The 20,084-nt window shown below is 50.4% G+C and overlaps 12 protein-coding genes across 12 annotated transcripts; 5 read left to right on the top strand and 7 right to left on the bottom strand.

Moving 5' to 3' along the window:
- Positions 1 to 173: 173 nt before the first annotated feature.
- Positions 174 to 602, top strand: BCR37DRAFT_346878 (ribosomal protein S12/S23; the record flags this gene model as incomplete). The annotated part of the gene is made up of 1 exon (XM_040867726.1): positions 174 to 602. A coding segment is annotated over one exon (429 nt), but the record flags the coding sequence as incomplete, so codon positions are not given.
- A 181-nt stretch (positions 603 to 783) lies between these two features.
- Positions 784 to 3,326, top strand: BCR37DRAFT_291351 (BRO1-like domain-containing protein). The gene has a single exon (XM_040866866.1). It carries the CDS (start codon positions 966 to 968, stop codon positions 3,291 to 3,293), a length of 2,328 nt encoding a protein of 775 aa, XP_040725643.1. The 5' UTR covers positions 784 to 965; the 3' UTR covers positions 3,294 to 3,326.
- On the bottom strand, positions 3,310 to 5,066 carry BCR37DRAFT_386945 (uncharacterized protein; the record flags this gene model as incomplete). Its single annotated transcript, XM_040870492.1, has 2 exons — positions 3,310 to 5,003; positions 5,054 to 5,066. The coding sequence occupies 2 exons, from the start codon at positions 5,064 to 5,066 to the stop codon at positions 3,310 to 3,312; spliced, it is 1,707 nt and encodes a 568-aa protein (XP_040725642.1).
- BCR37DRAFT_291306 (ABC1 family protein-like protein) lies at positions 4,736 to 7,204 on the bottom strand. Its single transcript, XM_040866865.1, has 3 exons — positions 5,054 to 7,204; positions 4,973 to 5,003; positions 4,736 to 4,746 (listed from the first exon to the last, which is right to left on the bottom strand). Exon 1 carries the CDS (start codon positions 7,041 to 7,043, stop codon positions 5,217 to 5,219), a length of 1,827 nt encoding a protein of 608 aa, XP_040725641.1. The 5' UTR covers positions 7,044 to 7,204; the 3' UTR covers positions 4,736 to 4,746; positions 4,973 to 5,003; positions 5,054 to 5,216.
- A 27-nt stretch (positions 7,205 to 7,231) lies between these two features.
- BCR37DRAFT_392419 (uncharacterized protein) lies at positions 7,232 to 7,504 on the top strand (the record flags this gene model as incomplete). The annotated part of the gene is made up of 3 exons (XM_040871152.1): positions 7,232 to 7,238; positions 7,282 to 7,397; positions 7,439 to 7,504. 3 exons carry the CDS (start codon positions 7,232 to 7,234, stop codon positions 7,502 to 7,504), a joined length of 189 nt encoding a protein of 62 aa, XP_040725640.1.
- Positions 7,282 to 8,824, bottom strand: BCR37DRAFT_379006 (Cut8 six-helix bundle-domain-containing protein). Its single transcript, XM_040869168.1, has 3 exons — positions 8,521 to 8,824; positions 7,439 to 8,478; positions 7,282 to 7,397 (listed from the first exon to the last, which is right to left on the bottom strand). Exons 1-2 carry the CDS (start codon positions 8,631 to 8,633, stop codon positions 7,698 to 7,700), a joined length of 894 nt encoding a protein of 297 aa, XP_040725639.1. The 5' UTR covers positions 8,634 to 8,824; the 3' UTR covers positions 7,282 to 7,397; positions 7,439 to 7,697.
- A 238-nt stretch (positions 8,825 to 9,062) lies between these two features.
- On the bottom strand, positions 9,063 to 10,979 carry BCR37DRAFT_402487 (amino acid permease/ SLC12A domain-containing protein; the record flags this gene model as incomplete). The annotated part of the gene is made up of 5 exons (XM_040871915.1): positions 9,063 to 9,987; positions 10,032 to 10,303; positions 10,408 to 10,609; positions 10,651 to 10,732; positions 10,868 to 10,979. The coding sequence occupies 5 exons, from the start codon at positions 10,977 to 10,979 to the stop codon at positions 9,063 to 9,065; spliced, it is 1,593 nt and encodes a 530-aa protein (XP_040725638.1).
- A 512-nt stretch (positions 10,980 to 11,491) lies between these two features.
- Positions 11,492 to 12,310, bottom strand: BCR37DRAFT_379004 (Med18 protein-domain-containing protein). Its single transcript, XM_040869167.1, has 2 exons — positions 11,990 to 12,310; positions 11,492 to 11,948 (listed from the first exon to the last, which is right to left on the bottom strand). Exons 1-2 carry the CDS (start codon positions 12,211 to 12,213, stop codon positions 11,552 to 11,554), a joined length of 621 nt encoding a protein of 206 aa, XP_040725637.1. The 5' UTR covers positions 12,214 to 12,310; the 3' UTR covers positions 11,492 to 11,551.
- BCR37DRAFT_291678 (developmentally regulated GTP-binding protein 1) lies at positions 12,220 to 13,807 on the top strand. The gene is made up of 2 exons (XM_040866868.1): positions 12,220 to 12,433; positions 12,474 to 13,807. Exons 1-2 carry the CDS (start codon positions 12,420 to 12,422, stop codon positions 13,561 to 13,563), a joined length of 1,104 nt encoding a protein of 367 aa, XP_040725636.1. The 5' UTR covers positions 12,220 to 12,419; the 3' UTR covers positions 13,564 to 13,807.
- BCR37DRAFT_291164 (AEX-3 domain-containing protein) lies at positions 13,725 to 17,203 on the top strand. The gene is made up of 2 exons (XM_040866863.1): positions 13,725 to 14,320; positions 14,359 to 17,203. Exons 1-2 carry the CDS (start codon positions 13,885 to 13,887, stop codon positions 16,770 to 16,772), a joined length of 2,850 nt encoding a protein of 949 aa, XP_040725635.1. The 5' UTR covers positions 13,725 to 13,884; the 3' UTR covers positions 16,773 to 17,203.
- A 430-nt stretch (positions 17,204 to 17,633) lies between these two features.
- BCR37DRAFT_392413 (putative methyltransferase-domain-containing protein) lies at positions 17,634 to 18,524 on the bottom strand (the record flags this gene model as incomplete). Its single annotated transcript, XM_040871151.1, has 1 exon — positions 17,634 to 18,524. The coding sequence occupies one exon, from the start codon at positions 18,522 to 18,524 to the stop codon at positions 17,634 to 17,636; it is 891 nt and encodes a 296-aa protein (XP_040725634.1).
- A 133-nt stretch (positions 18,525 to 18,657) lies between these two features.
- On the bottom strand, positions 18,658 to 20,018 carry BCR37DRAFT_378997 (GTP-binding protein rho1 precursor). Its single transcript, XM_040869166.1, has 4 exons — positions 19,879 to 20,018; positions 19,511 to 19,546; positions 19,242 to 19,467; positions 18,658 to 19,195 (listed from the first exon to the last, which is right to left on the bottom strand). Exons 1-4 carry the CDS (start codon positions 19,911 to 19,913, stop codon positions 18,908 to 18,910), a joined length of 585 nt encoding a protein of 194 aa, XP_040725633.1. The 5' UTR covers positions 19,914 to 20,018; the 3' UTR covers positions 18,658 to 18,907.
- Positions 20,019 to 20,084: the final 66 nt, after the last annotated feature.

Below are 20,084 nucleotides of genomic sequence, written 5' to 3'. Positions count from 1 at the left end.
GCTGCTCAAGGCATTCTCTCGCCGCATAGATGTTCTGTGTTATGCAAATGTTGGGGCCACACACATAACAGCCCCGATAGACATGCAGCAGGGCCAGAGAGACAATGCTCGATACCCTCCCCCGGCTCTCCTCTCCATCCGCATTCAAGCCAACAAAATACTGACCAATCTAGGGTAAGCCAAGCGGAATCAATACCGGTCGCAAGCTGCGCACCTACCGTCGTGTCAACCGATGGGCCGATGAAGCCTACAAGAAGCGTCTGTTGGGTACAGCCTTCCGTTCCAACCCACTCGGTACCGCTTCTCACGCAAAGGGTATCGTCCTTGAGAAGATTGGTGTTGAGGCAAAACAGCCCAACTCTGCCATTCGTAAGGCTGTGCGTGTACAGCTCATTAAAAACGGAAAGAAGGTGACGGCGTTTGTGCCGAATGACGGTTGTCTCAACTTTGTGGATGAGAACGACGAGGTCCTCATTGCCGGTTTCGGTAAGTCTGGTAAGGCAAAGGGTGATATGCCTGGTCTGCGTTTCAAGGTCGTCAAGGTCTCTGGTGTCGGTCTCTTGGCGCTTTGGCTCGAGAAGAAGGAGAAGCCACGATCATAAAGCAACCAACACACACACCGCTTGCTCATGCATGCTCTTTCTTGGAGCATGGCAAGCAACACATCGCATGGCCGCAGGCTCGCTTCAATATATGCTATGGCAACCTTGCCAAGCGTAGAGTAGATGCTTCTGGCACACTTTCATCCAAATAGCGTAAGAAATGTCTCCACCATATTGCGTGAGTGTCTTGTCTGTCTGTCCATGATTCTTTGTTACAGCTCTCTGTGATGACAAGCAGCCCTTAGCATCATGATCACTGGCTCTCCATGACCAAGCCTTCCCACTGATCACCCTTGTGAGATTTTGTCTACATTGCGCTCCACTTTCTGACAACGTCGTCATTTGACCCGACCAAGAAACTGCATGGTGTCCAACCTATGGCCCATTGCCTTACGGACCACCGCGCCCGTCGCAGTCGAAGATCACATCACTGCTCAAATACAAGAACGATTCCTACAACCACCAGACTTATTCCACAATGATATCGCGCGCATTGCACAAATGCGCATCGACGCGACTCGAACGACTGTACCAGAGTCGACCCTTGCTGATCAGATCCTGGTGTACTATCGTCATCTATGTACATTGACGTCCAAGTTCCATGATGATCTCTGGGAAGCAACGTGGATGGATCAAGTCCACGGCAGCACAAAACGACAGTCCCTTGCGTTTGAGCGATGCAATGTGCTCTACAATCTCGCTGCGACTTATGCCATGATGGGTTTGGCAGAAGATCGTAGAACGATGGAGGGACTCAAGCAGTCGCATGCCAAGTTACAGCAATCTGCTGGACTCTTTGCCATGCTCGTTGAAGATTGCAGGCGTGCACTCGACGAGGTACAACTACCGCATGAACTCTCTGAAGAAGCCATCACATCATTAGAACAACTGACGCTCGCTGAAGCTCAAGAGTGTATATGGCAGCGAGCAGTCATGGATCGCATGAAGGATAAATTGATTGCTCAACTCAGCCAACAAGTCTCAGTCTACTACGCAGCTGCACTCTCACATCATCAAAAATCCAATGCACTCGACAGCAAGCTCGTGCATCATTTGAGTCTCAAACGAGCCCATTTCGCAGCTGCTGCACAATTCAGAATGAGTAGTCATGCAGTCTCTCAACAAGCCTACGGCGAGGAAGTCGCTCGGTTACAGCTTGCACGCGAACTATGCAATGGCGCATCAAGTCATCGCGATTATGTCGCTGCACCAATCGCTAATGACTTCACAAGTCTCGTTGAGCGTGTTGCATCGTCGCTTGAACGCGCCGAACGGGATAACGATATCATCTATATGATTCCCGTACCAACTCCCTCACAACTTGCGGACATTGTTCCAACGAGTATGGTGAAGCCGGTATTGAGCGAAACACTCAAGGCTTCTCTCAGCAGCACGACGGATACCCTCTTTGTCTCGCTCATGTCGAGTGTCGTTAGCAATGTATTGGCCATCTACAATCACCGCAAAGACCAGCTTGTTGCATCGCGTGCCATTCAACCCATGAGCAAATTGACGAGCGAGATGACGGAGTTCCTACAAACGCATGCATTACCCGGTGCATTGACGGCACTTGAACAACCACTCGGTTTGCCGGATTCCATCTTGAGGGCAACAGAACAGATTAAAGCAAAAGGCGGCTTACCACATCTCACTGTACTGTTGGCAGAAGGCGTCAGTTTGGCCGATGCGAATGAGGGTCTTATGGCTCAAATGACAGACATGTTGGATGAAGAGGAAGAAGAAGATGCAGCCTTGCGTGGTCAATTTGGGAAGGAGTATCCCTTGCCTTCTTCAAAGGATGCTTTTGGTGGATACCGCAAGCAACTCTCACAATACAAAGAATTTGTTGGCAAGGCAAAACAAGCAGATTCGCTTATTGCACAAAAGATCAAGCAGTGGGAACGGCCCATCTTGCTGCTTGGTGGGGATGTCGAATTACTGGCAAATGCTGTACCGGATGCCAGAAGAATCGCATTGACGCCCGCAGCAGAGACGAGTGCGCATCGTGTTCGTTCATTACTTGCGCGATGGGAGAGTTTACAAGTCAAGCGTCAGCAAGCACTTGATCGTATTCGTCGATTTGCGGCAGAGGATGATCCTAAAGCACGACTACTACAAGAAGCCGAACACATGGATGGACAACTCGATGCTGGTCAATTTGAGCCACTGATGGAGCAACTTCTTGCGCAATACGAGCCATTCCTTCAACCATTACAACAACAATCCTCACTTCAAGCATCTCTCACACAAGAACTCAACGTCGCAGCTGCTGACTTCTTCACGCACAAAGAAGCCATTGCAAGCGGTACGCAAGCGCGTCAGGCAGTTTTGCAACAACTCACTCAAGCAAGCGATAAATTCGATGAGATTCGGGTGAATTTGAGTGAAGGCGCCAAGTTTTATCATGACTTGCATGCAGCTTTGAATCGTCTCGCTGATGAAGTACGAGAACGGATTGCTGCGAGGCGACATGCAGTGGAGCAGGCGGATGCGTCGATTGTCAAGTCGCTTGAAGCTGTTCGGCTGGCAGGCGACACGTCTGCCCCGCCTGATGTCTTGATGACTGGGGTTTGGAGACCCGAAGATGGCATCAGGTTGGCGAATAGTGCTGCAAAGCCCAAAGCAGTCAAAAAGCCTGCAAGCAATCTCTTCGATCCCGCCACACATAGCATACAATTTGGGAAGCGGTAGATCAATTACACATAGACTATGGCGTGGCTACAGCTGCCGGTGTCGGTGATTCAGCCGCTGGTGTTCTCATAGCACCAGGCGAGGTTGCTCGAGAGACTGGCTCAACTTCACTTGACTTTTCCAAAAAGTTGATCCACAATTCCGACATACTAGCATTGTCCTTGCCAATGAAATCTGCCGCTTGTAATTGGTTGAGACCCGCTGCGCTGCTACTCCGTCGTGAGCCTCGATCGAAAAAGCCAGGACGGCCACCACCAGGAAACGCACCAGAGGGAGACAACATTGGCGAACGTGTTGACTGAGGGGATCCTGGAGGCGCCAAGCCAGCTGAAACACTAGATCCCGGTCGTAGCAAGCCTGCCATTTCTTTTTGCTCACCAGACCACGACAGGACATTGGCAACAATCTTGAGCACCTCGAACCGTTTCGAGTCTTGCCGCGGAATGGTCAAGAAGGAGATGATCAGGTTGGAGAGTAGCTGCCGGTCTACTGCATCATTGCTCGAGCCGCGTTTGAGCAGACGCAATGCCTTTGTGAGATGTTCATTAAGAATGACTGCTTCATGCCTGAGCTTGCCAATCAGCAATGTCTTTTCCTTGACTTCACTTTCGTGTGGTCGGAGTTTAGCGATTTCTTCTTGCAGCGTGCCTGATTGCGCCTGCAACTGTTCCGTCAGCTTGACGAGCACTTGCTTCTCGTCATTGAGCCCGTCAACAGTTGCCTGCATAGAGTCCACGGACTCACGCAATTCCGTCTGATGCTGAACCTGCATTTCATGAATTGTCTTTTTATACGCCTGTATCGCATTCGCGTCTTGTTCAGCAACCGACCGTAGCGACGCATAGCCGGCATTGCTCATGGAAGCCTGTTCCTCTAACTCTGCAATTCGTTCACGTAGCTGATCTCTGGCAGCACGTTCTTCTAATGCGATGGTCTCCCAATCTGATATTTGCATAGATTGCCGTTCTTTTGCAGACTCATAAGCCTTATGAGCTGCAGCGAGAGCTTCCTCAGCTTGTTCACGCCGTTTACGCTCAGAATCAACGGCTTCTGTCAACGTGAGTGTGGTTTTTCCACGACTCTCGTGTTCCATAGTCAAAGCCTCGACACGCTCGGTCAAGTCAGCCACCGTCTCTGATAGCGCTGCATTCTGTTGCATCAGCTCATCAATTTGGACCTTGTTTTGAGCCAATTCTTCAGCGTCTTCCTTGATGCGTGCACCAAGCGTTGCTTTCATTTGAGAGACTTTAGAAAGGAGATTGCGATATTGCGCTTCAGCTGCGACTTTCTCTTGTTGTAGCTTTTCGGACCGCTCAGTTTGTGCCTCGAGAGCTTGTCGTAGTGCCTCGTCTGGTCGCACATCTGTTGATATGGCGCCATTAGATGCTGTGAACGTTGTATCTGGCTGATTTCCTGGAATGCTCCGCAGCTCATCAGCAGAAGCATCATTGGACTTTTCCTCGGAGATGTCTCCTGCGCTTGTTACCGCGTCGCCATTCGTATCCGCAGCAATGTCGTCCGAATCTTGCCTCTTGTCCGATACACCATCGCCTTGCGCATCTGCAACAGCATCTGAAGTAACAGTCTGCGCTGGAGTCTCCCCTACGGCTTCACGAGCATCATCACCAGCTTCAGAGGGCGCCTTGGATTCGGCTTCTTGCGGTGTTGTCGTACCCGACTTTTTCGCAGCTGCAGGCTTCTTTTTTCCTTCTAGAGTGGCGCGTTAGTATACAGCCTGACCAGTGCGCTGGGAGACGTACTCTTGCCTGCCATCCTGTCTTATGACGACGACATGCGACCCCTTCTCTGTGTTGGTTGTGCTGTGCGTGCTGGTTTTGGCGTTTCGCGAGATGGATTGAGACGAAATTTGAAGACTTTCTACTCCTACTGGTACAAGTACATCTACAGATGATCGTGAAACGCTTATGCTGCTGCTGCAATAGGTGAAGGCCCAGCTAGGGCAGCCTGACGCGTATTCTTTTTTGCCTTGTAGATGCTGACAAGCTCACCGACGTGCAGGTACAGCAGCATTGGGTAATATCGAAACACAGCCTTGAGTCGAGCCCATAAACTCATGGGGGACAAGACGGATCCATGTTGCTTGGCAACCTCAATATCCTCCTCATACACAACACGCGTACATGCCTTTGCAAGGATAATGAACGGTCTCTCTGGACCTGTCGTTGTTTGGAGAGACTCATCTAGTGCGCGTGTCAAGTCATTTGTTTTGAGCAAGAGGAGCAAGATTCGAGGGACATGGGCGAGCATATCGACGAGTTGCTGCAGTAATCCCTGCCCAACGGCGCTGTTGATGCGTTTGAGCTCATCATCTGAACGCGGTACTTGGCTAATACCCTTTTGTAGCGCCGTGTAGTCGCGACCTGTAATGGCACTGGCAAACAAGGGAAACTGATCATCCTTGACGCCAGCGACTTTATAGCAATACAAACGCATTGCTTCTTCATCACCCTTGATGATAGCCAACCACAATCGTGCATAATCTCTGCGTAACGCAAGCGGGATTTCTCGGTAGAGTCCATGATCGAGCAGGACAATCTCGAAATTATGCCGAGAATGGCTTCCTGTTGCGGGTCGTGGTCGAATAAAGACGTTGCCGCCATGCGGATCGCAGTGTAGTGCAGGCGCAAAGAAGATCATCTCGTTGAATGCGCGTGCAAGTTCAGCTGAGACTTCGTTGCGATCAATGCCGTGCTGTGCGAGGTAAGCGAGGTCATCGACACGTCGGCCTTGGATGTACTCAAGCACTAGTATTCTGGGTTCTGCCCAAATCACTTGAGGTACATACAGCGAGCTTCCCCGAATAGATTGGAAATGCCGTCGTGTTAAGACGGCATTCTCGCCCTCAATGGTGAAATTGAGCTCCTGTGGCAATGAAATATCCATCTCATCTGAGAGCCAAGTCAGCGAGAAGTCTGGAAAGATGCGTTTGATGAGTTGAAAGCAAAAACGCGTCGTGTCGAGATCCACTTTGCAAAACTCGCGTAAGCTTGGATGTTGAAACTTGATGGCCACTTCACGGCCCGTTGAACGTAGCGTGGCGCGATGAACTTGCGCAAGACTTGCCACACCCAGAGGATCTGGGTCGAATGCTGAAAAGACGTCATCAAGATGCTTGCCTGTATCGAGCAAAAACATCTCCCTGAGGGATTCGATGGACGAAGGCGGACACGCGTCTTGCAAAACAGTCATGGTGCTCGTCCACTCTTCAGGCAGCAAGTAGCTCATTGCACTGACATGTTGGCCCAATTTGATGTAAATGCCACCAAGTCCTTCCATGACTTTGAGAACACGCTCCGCACACTGTTTATGGCACTTGGCTAAACTCCGCGCACGCTCGTCAGGATTTTCTTGCTTCTCATTCTGCCCAAGGACGACGCGATAGTCATTGAAGCAGAGTAACGCACATGTCACAACGCGAGAGCTGCGACTTGTAGCAATAGCACTATGCCGTAACGGATCTGTATAGGAGCTCAAACGCGTATAATCAAACTGATCAGCGTCCGGTGAACTTGTCGCCTCGTTTTGTGTGAAGCGAATGGGACTTTCTCGGTCAGTGGAGAGGTGTGCAAGACCAACGAGACCTGAAGCAGCAACAAATGAGGTCAGGAATGTACGTCTTGTAGAGCGCTGAGAACGCTTGCCATTGGCGTAGGAGGGTTTAGCCTTAGTGCTGAAGCGAAAGATGCGGCATGTTGGCACAATGGGTACTCTGCAAGCTGACTTGAACATCGATGGTCAATCAGGTAAAGGCCCTCCTATCTCGCCTACTCCTAGATGTTGGCCTTCAACAACTCGCCTGTCGCAGCTGTTGTCGCAGATGTGTGTTGGTCGGCAGCTTGAATCCTGACGACATGCAAGAAGGGAAAAAAAGTTGACAGACTGCGACCAGCGACAACACAGCAGCTGGTCACAGCAGCATGACGCGTAAGTCATCATTACTATACAGAGGAGACACTGACTTGTCTAGGTGGTAATCAGCGCGAGAAGGCGCGCGAGAAGGCCCAGAAGAAACTACAGGACGCCGCCAAGGGCAATAAGAAGGGTGGCACAACACTCGCTCGCGAGAAGGAGAGCAATGCAGAGGTATATTTGTGAGTCTGAATAACAGACACTGACTGTTGCAGATTATGAGGAAGAAGCAAGCAGACGCAGATGCACGACGTGCAGCGGAAAAGGCGGCTGGGACATAACGCACTGGAAGGCTAATGAAGTGCATTGAGGCTTGAGCTATGGAATGAGGTGATATCCAGAAAGGCCCGGCAAAGAAAAGAAGAAGTCGCATAATGAATGAGAGAAACGCGCCAAGTAATGTGTGTGTCGTCTTGTTGTTTGAGTTGCATCAATGTCGTAAAGGCTTGCATGAGCATAGCAGAAGATCGTGGCCTAGCATGGCATCCCAAAACCAAAGCCAGCCGCAGCATATGTTCCATGCGGCGACCAGGTCTGCATGGGCTGCTGCTGTGCAGGCGCCATACCCACCGTCCACTCTAGTGCTTGCGTCGCAGCACTCACAGCTTCGCCAAGAAGCCCACCGGAGAGCGTATTCCACTCTCTGAGCTTCTCGAGGTATCCAAGTGCAGCGACACCGCCACCGCGTTTTGCAGCTTCCGCAAAGGCAACAGTCCAAGCACCATTCATCTCTTCAAATGCTTGCCGTTTCGAGAGCATGTGGTTGATGTTGTGCCATTCTGGCAATCGAGCAATGATGCCTGTTGCACCATCCAAAAATGCAAGCGCATCAAGGGCGTGTGGCTCGTACGGTGGCAGGAAACTTGGGACATAGTCCGCGAGTGCTTCCAAAAGCTGTGTGATGGCAGGTGAGACGCGATTGTAGGCATATTCACCCTTAATGTCGCCTCCGAAAGGAAATGCCAATTGTATGTGTCGTTCCAGCTGTTGTAGACTTTGTAAAGCAGCTTGCACGCCTGGTCGTGGGAGCTGTTTGGCAACCTCTGATGAAAGACCAGGCTGCCGTTCACAGAGATGCTTGAGAAGATCCCGCATACCTTCGCGATCAAGACTATCGAGCAGCCTAGGCAATGGCAATGGCCGGCCAACAGGCAAATTGCGCGTCTTCTTGTTACTGGGCGAAAATGTTGTTGTATGCGCATGCGGCGCACATTCCATGTCTACATCGTCTGTGCTTCTCTTGCGCTTACCTGCTGCTTGGTTAGCACGTTAGGAAGATGTAAAGGAGGGCATACCTCGTGAAACGGGCGACGTGGCGCTAAAATGGCGTTTTGAGTGATGTACGCCGGCGCTGTTGGTACGCGAGTTTGCAGAGGGCGAGAAGGGGTTGAAGTGTATTGGCGACTCCATTGCGCTCCGGGCTAGCTGGCACCCGCGAAGATGGCTGCTCGAGGGATGGCTCTTGTGTGTGCTTTTTGTGTCTTGGTCTGGTGGTTGCGTACCCAGAGGAAGTCAGATGGGAAGACAGGGAAAGAGCGACAGCTAGTCTACTTCTACATGGACTACACTTGTCCGTCGTCACCATGTCTACCTCAAGGAAGGTTTGGCATGGTAGACCTCGGCAAGGCAGAGCAACGTCTCCTGCGCTAAAATGCGACATCGTCCATGCAGCCAGAGACAGCCCGAGCTATAGCGCCTGGTTCGTTCGCCTTACACAAAGCTATACCAAAAAGTCACCAAAGGCTGAACACTCAGAAGAAAGATGCAATGATGTACTTGTAGATGTCATATAGTACGAAAGAGCTCCACTTTAGCGGACAAAGGCAGAGGCACGTCCGCCTAAGCAATCCAAAACCAGACCTTCTCAAGCGTGTTACGTGGCAAACGCTCCACATCATTCTGTTCATCAAAGTCAATCTCTGCTTTACCCGTATGCAAGTCAATCTCGCCCGCAGGAATGTAGAATTGCGTTGGTAGGCCGTTCATGCGACTGTAAATCTTGTGACCCACGTATAACACCAGAAAGAAGGGTATGCCAAAGTATGCTGTCAAGAAGCCAGAGATGGTGAAGTTGCCAGTGGTGAAGTTGGCGAACCCATTAAGAAGAGTGATGATGGAGATTGTAATCAATCCAAACCATGCCAAATATGGCTGAAAGGGTGAGCGGTATGGCAAATCTGCATCTGAGATGCCTTGCGCCTGACGTGCAGCTCTGAAGCGCAAGTACGTGACCAACAAGCACATCCAAGCCAAGAAACCACTAATCGTTGACAAGTTGACAAAATAAGCAAAGACTGTAGCGCTGCCTTGCGAGACGTTCATAAAGGTCAACAGCCCGATGCAGAAGACAACAGCAACGCAATACACTGGTACACCATTCTTGTTGCACTTCTTCAGGAAGTGAGGGGCATTGCCTTCAACTGCCATAGAGTGAAGGGTTCGCGAGCTAGCGTAGAAGAAGGCATTGCCGGCACTCCATGCTGACGTCAAGATGAGTGCATTAACGAAATGGTCTAATCCCTGGATACCGGCATTCTTGATGGCAATCACGAACGGACTGCTGGCTGCATTGCCAGTACCGGATAAGAGTCGTGAGTCAGTACTCATGACAACACACCCAATGGCCAAAATACTGCAGATGTAAAAGACAATGAGACGAGCGAAAAAACGACGTGTTGCCTTAGGTACGTTTCGGCGAGGGCTTTCGCATTCTCCTGCAGCGATGCAGAGGAGGGCGTCGCAGAAGACGAAGGAGAAACCGGCACTGTTTATTAGCCTCAAGTGATTTTGAGAAGGTGGTTAATTCACCTGACGAGCGAAGCGAAAAAGGCAAGAAATTCTCCCCATGGGCCTGTTGCAATGTACGCATTGAAGGCTCCTGGATTTTTCCAATACCGAAAGCCAAGACGGTCGCCCTTTGGTCCTCCGCCAAGACCGATGACAAAGGAAGTCAGGAGCAAAATGATGATGAGTAGGATCTTGAGCGATGCAAAGATGAACTCTGCTTCACCAAAGAACTTGACAGCTCCCATGTTCAGCGCAGTAATGGTCACAAGGATGATGGCAATCCACACGCCGTTCTGTTATTAGCAAAAGTCAGTTGGGTAAGGAAAGTCGTGCATTCAGTTGTTCTGGAGTGATCCACTTTTCGTTAGCATCTCTACTGTCAAAGGAAACAACATACGTAGTTGATGATGAGACAAGCAGCTGAAATCTCTGCACAAACAAGCATGGAAAAGGCATAGAAAAAGTTGTATTGAGACGCGAAAGCCAAGCTGGGATCGACGTATCTTCGCGTGTATGTTGGCACAGATCCGGGAATCGGTAGCCAAGTGGTCATTTCACCCATGCATTGGATGACGGAGTAGACGACCAAGGAGATGACACTGTTGATGAGCGACTTGTTTTAGAAGGCATCAGAACTTACAGATAACTCAAGAGGGCGCCTGCTGGTCCAGCAAGGGCGAGTACACGGCCTGAACCGATGTAGAGACCCGTGCCGATAGTTCCTAGGAGTCAGAACACGTTCATAGAAAGACTGAAAGCCAGTGCTGGTGAAGTGAGGAATACATACCTCCAAGGGCTAAAAGTTGAACATCTAAAGCTTGTCAGCATGAGTACTTAGGGCCGTAGCAAAGACATACGACGACTCTTCAGGCCTCTGTGTGTCGTTCCATCTCTGATTTCGCCTTGCTTTAGCGAATCCATTTTTTCAACATCCTGCCCAGCGACGTAGTCTCGTTTTGAAGAATTCATTGTATTGATAGGATGTCCTGTACCGTTGATGCTGCCATGTGAAGACATGATTACTTTTGTAGATGTGCAAGACCCCTAGATGATCGGAATGACGCGGGCAATGAGCGTTGCAAAGCGGGGACCAAAGGGTTTATAGGAGCTGGATTGTCTTATCGAATGCGACCGACACGGGGTAGCAGCGATTGATAGCGAGGGAATATTTTGGCACAAGCGAGCGATAAGCTTAGTGGTCGTTTCTAGTTGAGGTGATACTCAGTAGCTAGGTAGCAGCAAACAAGCCAAATGGGGCAGGTCAATGTCTGGGGGGTGTCAAGGTGAAGGAGTAGTCTGGGGTAGTGAGGCCTGATATGGCGGGAGAGAAGCGCGAATACTGGTCATCCCACGTCTTGCCTGAGTGTTCATTGCTCATCTCACCTCACTGAGCCCTACCTTTACTGGCATTACTGCTTTCTGCTCAGCGAATTTCAATTCTCGGGCTTGCCGATCCACCTGCTTCTTTGGGACAGCAGTCACACGTATCTTCTGTGTCTACTCATTGTGCTGCTGTCAATCTATAGGTGTATACTTGCAGTCTACCTCAGTTGCTCGCTATTTGCCTGCAGACTCACATACCCTGCAACCTCTCTCTGAAATTGAACAAGCCCAGCAACGCCCCTGTTCAGCTCCATCACATCCCCTGCTTTACCCGTCGTGAAATCACACTGCACAAGCCAGACTTGTTCATCACCAACCAGCGTGGCATTCACGGGATTCAAGTGCTCGAGCGGTTTCCAGACTTGATAGATGGACACCGTCAACCGGTGAGTCAGGGTGAGTCGGTAGCCTTGTTCGATGTAGGCATAGTGATGCTTGAATCCCAACTGTGCAAGAAACTGGTCTGCTGTTCCCTCATACACTGGACAATGATGCACTGTACGCACAGTGACGGGCCGCTTGACCATTTCTGGCGAATCAATCATATCAATAGAGCTACGCATTAGCATCAACTTGTACGCTCAAGCTCAACCCACAATGTAGCCTTCTGTGTCCATGACGCATCTTCAGCATCCATAGGCACACTCGCACTGAGACGAAGCCAGTCACTAGGTCTCGGCGTTGCCTCATCCTTCAAGACTTGTGTGTACGTCTTGAACTGCTGAACGTGTGTACCAGCGAGCGCTTGTAGCGAAAGTACAAATTCTTCAAGCTTACGAGCAGGTAACGGCCCGAAGAGGGAGAGAAGCTGGCTCGGCATCTAGAGGGCTACCTTTTTAGCATTATCTTCGTCTGCAAGCTATCTTGCACGAGCCAATCTGATGGCAGTCTGGTGGCCACAGCTCGCGCAGTTGTCGGCATGCGACAAATTTCTGGCGACTCCATCAACTGCTACTTGCATCAGGTTTACTTGACAGACAATAGCAGCCTGGAGACAAGTCGCATCGACTGCGCACAACCTTCAGGATGAGTACAACAGCGTATGTACCTAGCGACCAAATCACAATACTAACAACGCAGGGATAAAATCAAAGACATCGAAGATGAAATGGCCAAGACGCAAAAGAACAAGGCCACAGCCAAGCATCTCGGTCTGCTCAAAGCCAAAATCGCCAAGCTCAAGCGTGAGCTCATCAATCCTTCATCAGCAGGTGGATCTGGCCCTGGTGCAGGCTTCGACGTGGCAAGAACAGGTGTTGCTAGCGTCGGCTTTCTAGGCTTCCCCAGTGTCGGCAAATCTTCACTTATGTCCAAACTGACGGGTACCTTTTCAGAAGCGGCAGATTATGAGTTTACGACGCTCACTGCTGTTCCTGGTGTGCTACACCATAATGGCGCAAAGATCCAGATTATCGACTTGCCGGGCATTATTCAGGGTGCAAAGGACGGCAAAGGTCGTGGAAAGCAAGTCATTGCTGCTGCGCGCAGTTGTCAGCTCATCTTTCTTGTGCTTGATGTATTGAAACCATTGACGGATAAGAAGATTATCGAGGAGGAACTCGAGGGCTTTGGCATTCGTCTTAACAAGCAACCGCCCAATATCACCTTCAGACGGAAGGAGCGTGGAGGACTCAACATCTCTCACACGGTGCCGCTTACCAACATTGATCAAGATGAGATCAAGGCTGTCTGCAGCGAGTACCGCATCAACTCTGCGGATATTGCCTTCCGATGCGATGCAACAGTGGATGAGCTGATTGATGTGATTGAAGGCAACCGCATCTATATGCCATGCATCTACGTGCTCAACAAGATTGATCAAATCTCCATTGAAGAGCTGGATCTGATTTACCGTATTGAACACTGTGTTCCCATCAGTGCGAAAGAAGGCTGGAATTACGATGAACTGCTGGACACGATGTGGCGATACCTTGATTTGGTTCGCATCTACACAAAGCCCAAGGGCAAGCAACCCGACTACTCTGATCCTGTCGTACTCAAGCGGACAGCCTGTGGCATGGAAGATTTCTGCAATGCCATTCACAGAAGTATCTTCAAGCAGTCTCGCCATTTTTACGTTTGGGGTACGAGTGTTCGACACTCGCCGCAAAAGGTCGGCGCTACACATCAATTGGAGGATGAAGACATTGTGACGATTGTCAAGCGCTAGTGGATATTTGTAGTTCATGTAAGCAGCCTGGTCACGACGCAGATGCCGTTGTCTTAAGCTTAAGCTTTTTTCATGATCAGGGCTCCGCGCACAGACGTCTTGAGGTAAGACCTTCCGTTGTGTCGGATAACTGCCAAGTAGCTCACGCTCCTCCTGACTGCAGGAGCGAGACGACATCCGTATTAACCTCAGCTTCCTTGCTCCTCGACAACGCATGCATTGCGACGAAGTTGGCACTTCAGGGGTCAAGGCAAGCTTTTTTTGTAACGCACAAATAGCTCCAAAGGGCCAAAGTCTGTTGCTGAGCCCTTTGTCTATGCGATGCCACACATTGCCGACCACTTCTTCATTGCCGGCTTGCCTGAAGACTATCACTTCACTGATCACAAGAGCGAGACGCGGTCGAGGGATGCTGCGACACGACGTGCAAAGACTTTGCGCACCAAAGGCAGGGTTCAGGCAGTACGCAAAGTAGTGGACAATCGGCCGGATACAGCAGAGCAAAAGCAAGTGCTCTTCCAAATACTCACGCGGCTAGACGATACCTTTGAGTTGAGGCCCCTCGATCTGCCCATTTCATCTGCTCGTATCGAGGACGACGATTCATGCAGCAGTTTGGATGAGACGACGCTACGGCAGGCTTCAGACAGCGAGGGATCATCTGATACTGCTCCGTCACCACCAATGACGGCATCTGGCTATGCACATGTTATTCCCGATCGCAAGTCAACGATGCAGGCAGAGGGATTGCATCCGTGTAAGTCTATGCTTTCGATACAGTGACTGACTAGACAGTATCCAAAAAATATCCACCAAAGCTCCTCTCACGATACCCAGACTTGTTCGACTGTAATCGCCTATCGTTTCCCGACTACCTGCCCATGTTTGTCTTCCCGGATGACATGAACATCAAGCTCTCTGAAGAACGACCCAATGCAGTTTGGCACTCATTCTCCCTAACACAAGCATCTGGTGAGCATATCCACGGAACCTGTATTATTCTCTGGGTCCAGGTCACACACGCACAAGCCGAGCAGCTCGAAGCAGCGTGCGAAGCCTGGCAACAGGCTCATCTCTCACAAGAAGATAAGGAACTCGCTTCAAGCCTTTCGAGCCGACTTGCAGAGCAACGAGCACGACTCAGCCAGCTGCTCCTACGACTTGCTCAAGCGACGAGTATTGAGCGAGAACGACTGGCAGACACCATTGAAGAATGTGAAGAGAAAATCGCCATGTACGCGTCGATGCTCAAACCCTTGCGTATGGATGGTATGTCACAAGGTGCCGTGTATTGGGCACCACGCGCATACGGTGTCCTTGGTCAAGAGGCAGCTTTCCAACGGACATGGCGAGACTGGCTGCTTGCAACCTGCGCTTCTTATTTTCCCAACGAGTTGCAGCACGTCCCATTGCCAACACACACGGAGGCACCCTTGTTGCCACTGGAACGGTACATTGTTCAATTCTTGAGTGAAACGCCCTTTCCACCGCTTGGCCAGTCGAGGATCAGCTTGCCAATGCGCACGACGACTCTGTCCATCATTCGAGAGCCAGCAAATGAGGTGCCAGGCAGTAGAAGGATTGACTTGTATCCACTCTTTCGTGCCTTGTCCATTATCAATATTGTCAAGCTATGCGAAGCTGCATTGCTAGAGAGTCGCATTGTCTTGATCTCAGCGCATACGTCCATGCTGTCTCTTGCTGCACAGGGGTTGCTTTCGTTGCTTTGGCCATTCGAGTGGCAAGGCGTCTTTATACCCGTCTTGCCAAGACGCTTGGTCCAAGGATTAGAAGCACCAACACCATACATCATGGGTATCAATGCTGCTTGGACGAACATCGAATACCCCATTGGCAGTGATGTCGTCCTTTGCCACCTCGACAACAATACGATCGATGGAACAGTGCCCGAACTGCCGAGTGGCATTCGTCGCAAGTTCACTTCGCTGCTGTCACAAGCATCCATGATGCATTCAGTCTATCAGCTTCCCTATGGGCCGCCGACATATTGCATCGATGCATACCCACACAATTCTGTTGTGTTTGGTCCCGGTGCTTGCAAGACAGACGGTCCCAGTGAATTGAATGCATTGCTGCTGAACAGAGGATACGCCAGTGAAGACACCATACAAGGTGCACCGCCAGCATTGAATGTCTTCGCAAAGCATGAAATACGCCCACTTCAAGTTGTGCAGCGCACAAGTACTGCCACTCGCTCAGTATCAACCATGATGGGAAGCCTTGACTCAAATCGGCGAAGAATGCACCACTCAAACTTTCCGTCCATGAGTCGACGCCGTGGTAGCGTCATTAGCATAGACGATTTGCTATTGTACGACTCGGGTGGCAGCTCAGAGACGTCCCCCGAGTCATCCATCACGTCGCGTGGCTTGCATACAATGTACAGTATGCAGCCACCAGCCTCAGCTTATGCTGCATCCACTCTCTTCTCAACCATGCCATCAATCAAGGAGGACTACCAGCAGCCTTTGCACACTTCAAATGCGCTCAACTTGATTGTGCATCGCGAGGGACACCAGATGCGGCAGTCTACCGCGACCAACAAGGCAAAAGGCCAGCGATGCGCATTCTCACTTGAACCGATCGATGGACCATTCTACACCTGTTTGCATTGTGGTCTTCTAGTGGCTGCGAAACACGTCCATGATATTAGCTTACCATGCCTACCAGCAGCCTTTGACAGTGCCGAGGTCCGTGCTGCTTTTCTGCGATCCTTTGCAACACTTATGCGAGATTATCGCTTGAGTACGCGGCCTACAGTCTTTGGCATACGCACGCAACGAGACCGAGAGCAAATCTTTCATTTCGATAAAGAAGCTTTTCTGACACATACTGCTGCGCAGCTGGGCTGCGCACGACACGCGGAAAGTTTCCTGGACCGCTTCAGCCAGACGAGCTTGTTTTCTGGCTTCATTGATGCTCGTTGTAAAGTGGCCATTGGACATGGCAGTATCGCTTTGTTTGATGATATCATTCTGGCAAAAGTCAAGCGTAGCAAAGCAGGTCTCTTTGGTATTCGGTCAGAGCCGACAGTCTTGCGGGACATGTCGTGTCTATATCGACAAATAACCTCTGCACCTGGTGCGAACACACAGCATCTGCCTGAAGGTTGGCAATCAGACATCACGACACCGCCTGCGGTGTTGAGAACGACGCATCTGTTGTACCCATGGAACAATGCATTCTAGTTGAATTCTTTGATGATTTGACGCAAAGCTGCTGCATACTCTTCCACTGATTTCGCACCAACAAGTGTCAAGTCACGTCTGCGGCCGTCAATACGGACGTGAGGGACACCCGTCACGTCGTTCAACTCTTGCTCTGCTACCATCGCCTTTGTCTCGCTGAGCAATTTGTCACTTGCAAGAAATGCTGCGACCTGTGAGCGCGTCATGGGGAAACCTGCCTTCTCGACACATGTGGCCAGAGTCTGTACGCTGGATGGATGCTTGCCATGTGTAAAGTAGGCTTCATACAGCGCATTCATGAATATCTCCATTTGCTCAAATGTATACTCTTCCTCATCCATCTCTTGCTTTTGTGAGAGATGCAAAATGAGACGATGTGCTGGAAGCGAGCCTGCAACAAATCCCGTGTAGTGCACTTCAATCCCAAGTTTTCTAGACATGTCTAGCATGACTTGTTCCATTTGCTGCAAGGTCTCTTCATCATCATTGCATTTCTCGAGATACCAAGCTCGTTTACTCAAGGCATTTGCTTCTTCAGGATCCATTGAGCCAGCTTCAGGTGTCTCTTGATTTGCTGGACTGTCCAGGTGTTTAGCAATGAGGTATGGCGCGTAGTGTACTTGAAATGTGTAATCTGGCTGCTCCGAGGCCATTTGCTCGCGTGCAAGGGTGAGTGCACGTCTGCCGAGATAGGTGAAGGGGCAGATAGTATCGAGGGTGAAGTAGATGGGGATAGCCTTCACCATGGTCTATGCTAAGTCGTTATAGAATCGTAGTTCGTGGTCGTAGTCAGTGTGACGTCTTGAATGCGGGGAGTTGTCAACCTTTCCCTTCATCCCCTGTAACACCCAATGATGAAGCTCAGGATGGGCTCCTCAAGGTCAGTTCATAGAGATAGACACCCTGTCTCCATCTTTCGTCCTTGCTATGCACCTGCTCAATACAGACAGGCTGCACTTCCTCCAACAAGCGCATCTCAAATGTCCGCCTCAGTGACTTTTGAAACAGCCAGTCTGCACGTCGCCGTTTTTTGTAGCCCAAGTAGCCCACCATGCCTGGATTGGCTTGGAACAGATAGAGGAGTGTATCAAGAAGTGGTTGGAAGAGATCTTCATGGTAAATCACATCTGCCATGACCACGACATCTACAGGATGACCCTCACTTGCTTTGAAGAGTGATGGCAATGCTTCACCCCATGCAAGTCTTTCAACCGTGACGCGTGAGGGACTACACCCATTGAGTGCAATATTCCGCTTAACGATCGGTAGTACGGGATCGAGATCAGTAAGCACAAGAAGTCCCTCTTTGCCCAAGTCCGTCGTCATTGCCATTGCAATGCCCACGACGCCCGTCCCTGTTCCGAGCTCAATGATCCGTTTATTTGCAAAACGTGAAGGATCTTGCGTAGCAACCCGACAGAGATGCATGGCGAGTCGTTCTCCTGCAGGCCAGAGTAATCCTCCTGTCCCTGCAAATGGGTCTCGCTCAAGTAAGATTGAAGCACCATGACAAGCAAGCGTGTAGTAAGTTTCTGTGATAATCTCTGTAGCGGCTGATGCATCACGATCAACAATTTTGGCTTGCTGGACGCCTGTGTCTGTGATGGAGGACGCCTTCATCACGTCAGCATTTTGTGAGGAGGATGCATCATGAGTAGGACCAGGTTCTAGATTATAGCTGTGCAGCAGTGTAGATGCAAAGTCATCGTCACTATTTGTCTCGAGCAGGCCATCATCGCCATATGCGCCCATAGAATGGATGTAGCTTGACTCTCCCTCCTCGTTTGTGGCGGTCAAGTGACAGCGGATTGACAGCAACAATTGACACGCAACATGAACTGTCAACGTGTCAGGGATCAAGCACAAGCAAGGAGATACAAAGCAGAGCAAGACGAGATGAAAGACCAGTAAAAAAGTGTAAGACCGCAAAAGCACACAACATCTCCATCCATAGCGCAACACACACACAAAAGAGACGAGAAAAGAGTCCAGAGAACCACTCAAGTGGGGGCCTTTAGTTGCCTCGGTTGTTGGTGATCCTGCCTCATGATTCCTCTTCACCATCCCTTCGAGCATGGACAAATTCCATAGACAACAAGAAAGAACGAAAGAGAAAGAAGCCAGAGAAGGTGCATCTAGAGAATATCGCACTTCTTGGACTTCTTTGACGTCTTTGCCAACATGGCACCACGTGTAGCATGCTCAAAGACCTCACGCACACCTTCGTTCACCTTGGCTGAGCACTCGAGGTACTTGACGGCGCCAATCTTCTTTGCAACCGACTCGGCTTCCTCCGTCGTGACGGGTGCTTGGTTTGTCTTGCGCAACTCCTCAATCACCTTGTGGTCGTGGCGCAAGTCGCGCTTGCAGCCAACAAGGATGATGGGCAGATTGGGGCAAAAGTGCATCACCTCAGAAATCCACTTGAAGCATTAGCAAGGAACAATCACTAGCACACATTGAGCGTACCTTTTCCTGAACGTTGTCGAGCGAATCGGGCGAATCAATCGAGAAGCAAATCAAGACGACGTGCGAGTCTGGGTAGGAGAGGGGACGCAGACGGTCATAATCTTCCTGGCCGGCGGTATCCCAAAGCGCCAGCTCGACGTGCTTTCCGTCCACCTCGACATCGGCAACGTAATTCTCAAACACGGTCGGGACATACACCTCGGGGAATGTTCCCTTAGAGAAGACACTGCATTGTTAGCATTAAATACTGCAGCAGGACTCAATCGTACATGAGCAAACAAGTCTTTCCGCATGCACCGTCGCCGCTAATTTTGTTAGTTTTCTGAGATCCACAATCAAGAAGGAGAGTCTGCAAAGGTTAGCATCAGCAGGGATGGCGTATGCCGTCCAGCTTTTCTCATGCGCATCCATGTCGTGGCGCTGTCGTTGCAGCGGTAGGCAATACACTACGCGTCTGCCCATGTGTCTGTAGTACAGGAAATGGGAGAATATCGCGTCACCTCTTGCGCTGCGCGCTCGACAACAAGATCATGCTCGAGCGCAGACGATGGCAGCTGCTTGCGCTCAAGTGACCAGAGTACAGATACACACAGAGAAAAGCGTGGGCGGACACAGAGATAGGGATAACTTGCCCTACACGATGACGAGTTTGCGTCTGATTTCGCTTGCCATGATTTATTGTCCTTGTTGATTGGTGATGTGGGGAGAAGAGAAGTGAGGTTGAGTGATAGGGTAGCCTGGGGGAGAAGAAGGGAGGGAAGTGCCTTGGGATGGGGGTCTTCTTGAGCCTGTGCGCTGCTTTCCTGTTGTGTCTTGTTTCTTCTCTCTGCGTCGAGTGGGGTT

The sequence above is a fragment of the Protomyces lactucae-debilis genome, assembly GCF_002105105.1.
Source record: "Protomyces lactucae-debilis strain 12-1054 chromosome Unknown BCR37scaffold_8, whole genome shotgun sequence".
NCBI classification, from domain to species: domain Eukaryota; kingdom Fungi; phylum Ascomycota; class Taphrinomycetes; order Taphrinales; family Protomycetaceae; genus Protomyces; species Protomyces lactucae-debilis.
This window is presented reverse-complemented; position numbering and strand designations above follow the sequence as displayed.